Genomic DNA, 8,821 nt, shown 5'->3' with positions numbered 1-8,821 from the left:
TTTTAAAAAATATATTAGTCAGTCTCCCGATGGCCGTTCTGATAACCCTGAATCAAGAAGGCTACTGAGAATACCACCAACTCAAGTTGTACAGAGGACAGCGTCATCTCCTGGCTCTGAGATACAGGTTCAGATTGCCTCACAATTGCACTGGAAGTTTTTTTCCCCAACATCCTACACTGCAAGCTCAAACCCAACTTGCTGTTTTTAATATTCCAAAATCTTTCTTATCACTATTGCTTTTCAATTTCTTTCTCCCACTCTCTCTGTGTCTGTAGGGTGACTCTTCCCCAGAACCTTAATATGCTTACCTTAATAGTTTACCTTAGTATTACCTTAATATGTTTATTTTGCCAACACACCTAACCTTAGGGCTCTCTGCAGGCTGTTTTATGTGGCAATCCATAGCCCCTCATACTGTGCATTAACTCTGAATTTCATGAAAGTAGGGCTAGTTTACGTCCATGGTAATCTTTCAGTGCTTTTCATCTACTAGTTCTAAAACACTTTTTTCAGATTTTTTTTTTTTTTTTTAAATTTCACTCTTGATTCCATCACATTTTTACTTTAGGACTGAACTAGGAGTCCAAAAGCATGGGCTGCCTCCTACAGCCAGCCTCACTTACTTCCTCTGTGCAAAGCAAAGCAAACCCCGTGGCTCCCCTGATGCATCATCATCAGCAGTCTGGGGAAACCCAGCTATCTGCAAAGTGCTCAACCCCTGCCCCTCTAACACTTGCATAGCTAAGCTTCACAGGGCAGGTTATAGGTGTTAATGAAAAATAAATGTAAAAGTAAAATAATCTTATTTGCATAAAGCAAATTAACCTACATTTGCCTTGCACAGATAGGTTTTGGATTACCAAAATTAATGGATAGCTGCTTAGTATTGGGTTTTCACAAAGCTGTGATCTCTGCATTTTACAGTGCAGAGGGAAGAGAAATCAGCAGCAAGAATTCTGGACACCTCAGTTAGCCCAACATGCATTCTAGCTTCACACATTTTACTCATACCAATATACCTCTGATATCTCTTATACTTTTTAATATTGAGTGTGTTTACATTTTCAAACTCCCCAGTAAAACAAACATGGGAACTCAGTGGAAATCACATTACAACCATCCTGGACTCCTCTAAACCTGAGCACAAACTAGAGTCCTGTTCTATGAAATCCACTTAAGAAGGCAACCTACTGACAAAGGTGGGCAGTGTGAAATAAGTCAAAGGGCCAGGAATAGCATCACACAAAACAGGGCACAAAGAGGAACAAAAAAAAAAAAAAAAAAAGCAAAAAAACAGGATAAATTAGGGAAACAGCAATCCTCCATCCATGCTATCAGAGCCTGGACTACTGGTGTGGAGTGGAAATTCCTCTGTGCAAGGTCCCAGGCTCTGTCCATCACAGTGTGATGAGCTGCGTCACACTGAAATTTGCCCACTTAACACCTTTATACAATCAGATTCCTTCCACTCACCTCTTGTCCTGCCTGTGCTTGACCTGTGCTGGTCTCTCAAATGGCATTCTCTATGGGCAACCACTGGGTTTTAGCTCTTCCGAAGCAGCACTGACCTCCTTATGAGGCTTCTTCTGAGATGGTGTTTCTTGTACAGAGGGTCTTTTACAGACTTAAAGGCAGTACACCAAGAAATTCTTGCTATTTCTTATATTATCCTGAGCCACTTTCTGTACACAGTGGCTCTTCCTGTACTATGTAAGTTGAGGGGTAGACATAGAGTAGGAAGCAAAAGACGTTAGACATACAACTGAATAAACTAAAGAATAATTACATCTCTTAATAAATCTCTTCAATAACAAGAATTCAAATGCTGTATTAAAAGCACTGCAAGATTTGCTTTATATATTATAATAGACATATATTAACAATTGCAGTAATTACAGAATCACAGAATTAGTTCTTTAGTTTGTTAAATACAATGCAAATCCCCAGTTTACTTCTCTTTGAAAGACAAATCTTCCACATGACATGTGAAGACTACTACATAACTGGTAATTGTGTTATGAAAACTATTTCCTTAATTTTCTGCTGAAGTTGTGTGAATACTTTTTATGCATCGCATAAAAGTATATATGTTTATACAACATTTGAGTAATTCCTCATAATGTTTTAGTGCTGCACCACAGGCTGCCTGACAGTGGAATTTTGTAAGCTCTACTTTTGGGACTGTATGAAAGAAATTCCAGCTCAGGCATTGCTACACATAGCTAGTCTTTGTTTAAAAAACAAACCAAAGCCAAATCCACCAACCAAAAAGTAACAAACAAACAAAATAAAAAGACAAACCCTCAGCCACCCACCTATAAGCCTTTACCCCACTTCCTCTTAACAGCAGTGAAAAAAACCCACAGAATCCTATCATAAATAAGCAAGCAGATTTGGTCTACTCCGTAATGACACAGGTCTGAAAGATGCAGGTTCCTTAGCAAAATAACAGCTTTTTCTCTGGAGAACCACTGTACAACAGTGGCCCTCTTCTCTCACTTCCAGAAGAGGTAAGTTGTTAGTGCTTTACTGACTGATAGCCTAACCAGAAACAAACAAATGAATGTCTAATTAAAAATAAACTCTGACCACTTGTACTGAAAAAAATTACAGTTTTTCTGAAGCTCAAGCTGGTATTTCAGAAATGATAACTTTCAAAATTTTACATTTGAAATCTTAGCAAAATGCCTTTTTTTTTGTAGTTTATTTTATTTATATTTTATATAGAGAGAACTTGCTCTTCTGACACTTACTGTTATGAACTGCCTCAACCAAAAAATACCAGAAAATACCGCAGTGATGACCTCAGCAAAAACATACTTTATCTGCTCTAGAAATGCTGGCATCTGCAGTGCAGATGACAATCCTTGATCTAAAAGAAAGGAAAAATGTCATTTGCATTTCATGAAAAAGAGAAGGCAAGTGACAGTAGATTCCTAATACTTATGTTTATTATGAAAGTGTCTCCAAATTTAAATAGCCCACAATACTGATTGGTTCCAGAGACTTTATGAGGGATAATTATTTTCCATATTAAAAACAAACAAACAAACAAAACCAAACCAACCAAGTTAAACACAAAATAACTCCCAAAGTTCTACACAATAGCTATACATAAAAGGACTTTCAGCTAGCTAGCACATCACTGTGTCTGGGACAGTGGAGTTCCTACACATCACTGCATTCTGAAAGAGTTGCTCAAGCACAGGATTGTCATGAAAACACAGGTGAAATAGTGTCATCTGCCTCACCCTGATTTGCAACAGGCAGTCAACATGCACAATACATATGAGAGCTCGTCTATGGATCTACTTAAATCCCAGGACTGTGAGAAGTTGAATTTTAACAGAAGAAGATGTAAAATGTGTTTCCTTACACAGATCATTTTAGGTCATGTAAGACAATCTTGTTGGTTTTTCATTGTCACAGCTCCATAACATCAATTCATGGTATTTCCTCCATTTTTCAAATTGAAAGCAGTTTCAAAAACAGAATTCTGTACAGACACACTCAAACTCTGTGTTTTCATTGCAACTACAATCAGAAATCTTTACCATTTAAAGGCTACACATTTATGCCACTTTTCCAAACTTCCACTAGTGTTTTTCAAAAAGAAAAGAAATAAAGAATAAGGTTGTCTTAGTAAAGTTTCCATTAGGTCCCTGTTCCAAATCAAAACCAGTCAAAACAAGTAATACAAACTGGTTTTGCTTTATGGTTTAAAGGCAACTATAGTTTGCAGAACACTGAAGTTAGGCCTAATAGGTTTTACATTACAGGAAGGGTAAAAAGTATTCAATAGCTCCTTTTGCACAAATGTCACAAGTAGTAGACAATAGGAGACATACAAAAATGGGTTGTAGCAAATAGATTAAAAAAATACCAAAGCATCAACTGTAGAAAACCAATAATAGCCCATATTTCTCCGAGAATACAGAAGGCTGCAGTAATGAAAAGATGAATGTAACAGGCATTAGGCTTCCTACTAGAATACGCTGCGTAAAACATGCAGCATCTAAATCAACTCATGTTGATCATCATTGACATTTGCTGCAGGGTAACAGCTTTTGCCATTGTGTTCTGTTCAGAACTAGAACGTGATTTTCACTTAAAACAGATACAGATTTAAAACAAGAATCGTTTTACCATAAGCAAAGCTTTACTGCATGTACTTGGGTCTCAGAAAAAGGATTTGGCATCAGCAATCACACAGACTGGTTCCAGGCTGAAACAGGAGCACCTAAAAATGTGACACCCATTTCAGTTCTGCTGGAATCATTAAATAAATAACACATATAAAAACTACAAAATGGCAACAAGGAAACAGCATGGGACACTTTGGTATTTTAGAACTAGCACTATTTAACAGCAATCAAGATTCAAACGACTCCAATATCCACCCTTGTTGTTTGATAAGATATTCCTACCAATTTCTGCAATGTTTAAGTGTTTTTTTTTTTTTTTTTTTTTTTTTTTAATGGAGAAAACAACAACAACAAAAACAGCAACATATTTTTCTTTTGGTATGAAAAATGCCAATATGAAAAGCAGTAAACAAAAGGAGACCTGAATCTTATTTCACTATATTCTGGGCTGGCTAGGGAGAGAAGACAAATTCTTTCTACTTACTAATAAACTCTACACATCATTTCCTCATTTTCCTACTTCAACATCTCAACCACTGTGTTGTGTACTGTACTATAAAAAGGGAGCATAGAGTTTGAAGACAAATAGGTTATGAAATACAAACCCTTATTTCTAAAATGAATAAAATGACAATTCTACAAAAGGTACGAATATACAGAACTTTCTAAGATATCGCATTTACCATGAGCCATGCGAATCACTTTAATAAATTTTCAGGAATGGGTGTGATTATCTTCTCAATATTTAATGGCCTCCAAAAGCACCTTGCAAAGCTCTTCAGCAGAGAAGCAAACAAATTCAATTAAAAAGGAAATAGTTGCATGACATTATCTCTGCAGAGTAGAAGAAGAAGCCAAAGTTTTGACAACCATTGGTTAAAGCAATAAATCAAAGCACACTGCCAAGTATGATCACTAAAACACTTGGTCCTTCTCAGTAAAGACAGAAAAAATGTGTGAATTTTTCATCTCCATTAAAAATTGTAGCTTGAAAGTTTAGCGATTGTTCAGCAAAAGTTAATTAAGTACTTGACACTTACCCCATTTCCACAAACATGCCATTTCAATCACTGACCTTGCCTATTTTCCAGACATATCTGTATTAAGTTTATCCTAGGCTGCTAAGAATGGACTCCAAAAAGCCTGGTTTATAGGAGATGAATAAGTTACTAGACATCAGTTGAATCTTGGTAACTGTTTACATGCTTTAGTGAGTAATAGACACAACTTATTTTAAATGTCAAAGGAAGAGTTTCAATTCAAGTTGCATTATTTAACAGTGGGGGTACTCTAAGAATCTACATATCCAGAAATGGTCAAGCCAATTCAAGGGTTGTAACCATGACTGAACATCTGAATCAATGCTCTACAGCACAACTGGAGAGGACCAACAGAGAGAGAGCAAAGGTCTCCTGTCTCTTGTTTGAGGACTGTTCATGAGATCTGCTTTCTTTCCTGATATCGATGATATCACAGCACTACAGGTGTACACCAACAGTTGAGAACAACATTTTGTCCCCACATACAACAAAATATTTACCAGAATGCCATTTTTATACCTATCTTTGGAGAAGGAAAATGGTCCAGTAGAGGTAGAAATCAACATTATGAAGATGTGTTTCAGCTATTCACTGAGGGGGTGATTGGGCACTGGAGCAGGCTTCCCAGGGCAGTGATCACAGCACCAAGCCTGCTGGAGTTCAAAAAGCATTTGGACAATGCTCTTGGACACATGGTCTGATTTTTAGGTAGACCTGTGTGGAACCAGGAGTTAGACTTAATGATCTTAGCGGGACCCTTCCAACTCAGGGTATTCTATAATTCTATGATTCTAAGCTGTTACTCTCAAGAACTTTCTCAGCAGGTCAGATGTCAGAACTAACAATGCTTATTCAATATATCCCAATAAAATTTTCTTTTAAAACCTTACTATAATGTTCATAGTAATTAGTAACAACTGCCACTTCAAATACTGTGGATGGGATACCTTCTATTGCAATCATGGTATCTTCACACATATAGCTGGCCTTACAGATAACTGTATGAAATCAGGGTCACAGGAGACAGATTAGAAAAATTAGAGGCAAAGAAGCTTTTAGGGGAGAAGGAGATTTGAATAAGACTCTTGCTCCCTCATATATGCTCAGGGACATATAAGCTTTGAAGCTGCTGAATTACAAGGTGCCTGGATTTTTCAAGGGATGTCTGTAAAACAGACAGCGTTCCTCACATGATTTACAAGTTTTCAGTTTTCTTACCTTTATTTGTTACTAAATGGTGGTACTATTTTCATTCACACCATTCTGTCTTTACTTTCAGCACATCATTCACTAACATGCATATGGTCCCTATGGATAATAAAGGTTTCAAAAGTTTTCAAGAGTCATGAGTAGAATGGAACGAATCGCAGTGTTTCAAAAAGAGAGAAGTGGCAACAAAACTTTCTTCAGTGGAGTCTGTATACATTAGAGCCTTTAAACATGTTTTATGATGATAGAAATCATCTATATTTTGCTATTTGCATAGGGTGGAAGGAATAAGAAATACTTCCTTGGCCTAGGCTTCCAGCTGAACACAGCACTCCAGTCCCTTTCTGTACAGAAGACACACTGTTACATTTTTTTCTGATTTATTCCTTCCTTTTTTTTTCCTTTTTTTTTTTTTTTTTTAAATATATATATAAGTCTTTGGTCTACAAGCACATTGGTTCTGTGTGCACATATACAATACTGTTAAACAGTAGGTTGCATAGAGTCTGTTGCCCAAGAACCTTGCCTACTTTTGGCACTGCTGTCACAAATCACAGAAAAGTGTCCTCCAAGAGTTGTATGATCCTTAGCATCCTACATCAAACTGTGATCTAGAAACTGGAAGAAGTGTTATATATGTATATATATATATTATGTTAAAAGAGGATGTTAGTTTTAGGTGTTATTTTGTCTTCTTTGGGACACGGTTTGTAAATATTGGATGAAGTAGGAGAGCAAAATTATTTAACAGACACACCTTTTTTTTTTTATAAAGGTGACAAAATACTGCTGAGCCTTCAAAGTTTGCTGTGAATTATGTTAAGTGAATTTTGCTCAAGTTCTCATGCATTTAAAATAAACTACTTCTAGTAATGTATGACATTGTGCATTTTCTCTCTTCAGCCTACCAAAAAAGTGGCAATAATTATAAGAATGATAACCTAGACTGAACTGTGTTTGAGGAAGCAATGACTTTCCATCTGCTGTTTTTTCAATAACAACTCTGCTCTCATCCATCTTAATTTACAAGATCAGTTTCAGGAGTGAGTTCTGGATTCACAATGGTGCACTTGAACAAATACCTTTCAACATCGAATCTCCGCATAAAGCCGCAATCTATAGAGGTCAAAAATTGCAAGACAAAAAAAAACAACACAACAACAAAACAAATAAAAAACAATACAAGAATGAGTGTATCTTAACCATTAACATAAATGCTTTTGGGCATTTGCACAACCAATCAAATCTACTTCTAATGCAATTAACCACCAATTTTGAATTTTAGCTTATGCTAAAATAACATCTCACAATGACAACAGGTCTTTTTCCCCAAATCGCTAATTGACCATATTACCTACTATTTAAAATATCAATCCAGTGTTTTAAAACTTTCTGTTGGAGAAACGGCCACTGTGAATTGATAGGCAATTTCAAAACCAGCACTTTAAAACACAAAGATAGCAAAAATATCTGAAGCAGAACTAGAATCTGTAAAGCTATGTTCTATCTTTTGTAATTAATAAATCAAGCAACTATTACTTATAGCAGACTCAGCAAAAGCAACAGGGATGGACAGAAGAGATCTGAGCGTGATGCTCTCCACCACTGAGAAAAAAGTTTGAGAAAGGATATTCCCTTTTGTTCAGAAGTTCCCAGAAAGAATACAAAATAAATAATATTTTAAAGACAGTACAAGTGAAAATACTGCTCCCATTGTGTCAATTACATACACATACAGCATGCCTACGTATACAGAATGATGTGTTGTCTTCATTCACAAACAGGAAATATGGCAGTGCACTATCTGAATGCTTTTGTACTCCTAATTTTTTCTGATGCTGAGATATATGAAGAAACCGCATTCGCAACTTATAATTTACTTCCATAGCAAACAGTTCATTCTGTTTGTGTCTCATGACACCCAGGGATTAATGCTCCTCTGAGCAAGTGCCACCAGTGATATACCCGTTTGTCCCATTGGCACCACCGGTCCCATTAGTGGTGATAGAGCTGTGCGGGGTCTTTGAGCGAGGTACTGTTTCTTCCTCATCTGAGCTTGATTCAATGTCACTTCGGTCATCCTTTGCTACCTGCAGAATTTGAAGAAGAAGCAAGCAGTAGATAATTTTAAGGAAAGAACTGAGCTTTTTGGTTCAAGCTGGAGTCAGAGAATTCAAACAGCTTTCAGCTGGAGCTTTGAAAGTGGTATCAGCTCTGGCACATTCTCTGTCTTTGCCTGCCTGCACAGCTTCAAACACAGCTGCCTGTACACACATCCTCTGCATGCAGAGGCAGGATGAGAACTGTGCCCTGATGCATTAAAGGCATTATGTCAAAGGGAGAACACAGAGTTCAAGGCAATGGGTGGTGCCCCAACTAAAGGTAACCACAGTCCAAGCTCCCTAGTTCAACCTAGTCCGTGTC

At 36.9% G+C, this 8,821-nt stretch overlaps 1 protein-coding gene across 2 annotated transcripts in view; it reads right to left on the bottom strand.

The window, feature by feature from the left end:
* Window positions 1–2,932: 2,932 nt before the first annotated feature.
* CERS6 (ceramide synthase 6) overlaps window positions 2,933–8,821 on the bottom strand; it is a 120,525-nt gene continuing 114,636 nt past the window's right edge. For both annotated transcript variants that reach the window (XM_068686769.1, XM_068686770.1), the window contains one exon: window positions 2,933–8,487. In XM_068686769.1, the coding sequence (XP_068542870.1) occupies window positions 8,326–8,487 (162 nt within the window). In that variant the 3' untranslated portion in view covers window positions 2,933–8,325. The remainder of the gene's footprint in view (window positions 8,488–8,821) is intronic.

Source organism: Anas acuta, chromosome 6, assembly GCF_963932015.1.
Source record: "Anas acuta chromosome 6, bAnaAcu1.1, whole genome shotgun sequence".
NCBI lineage: Eukaryota > Metazoa > Chordata > Aves > Anseriformes > Anatidae > Anas > Anas acuta.
This window is presented reverse-complemented; position numbering and strand designations above follow the sequence as displayed.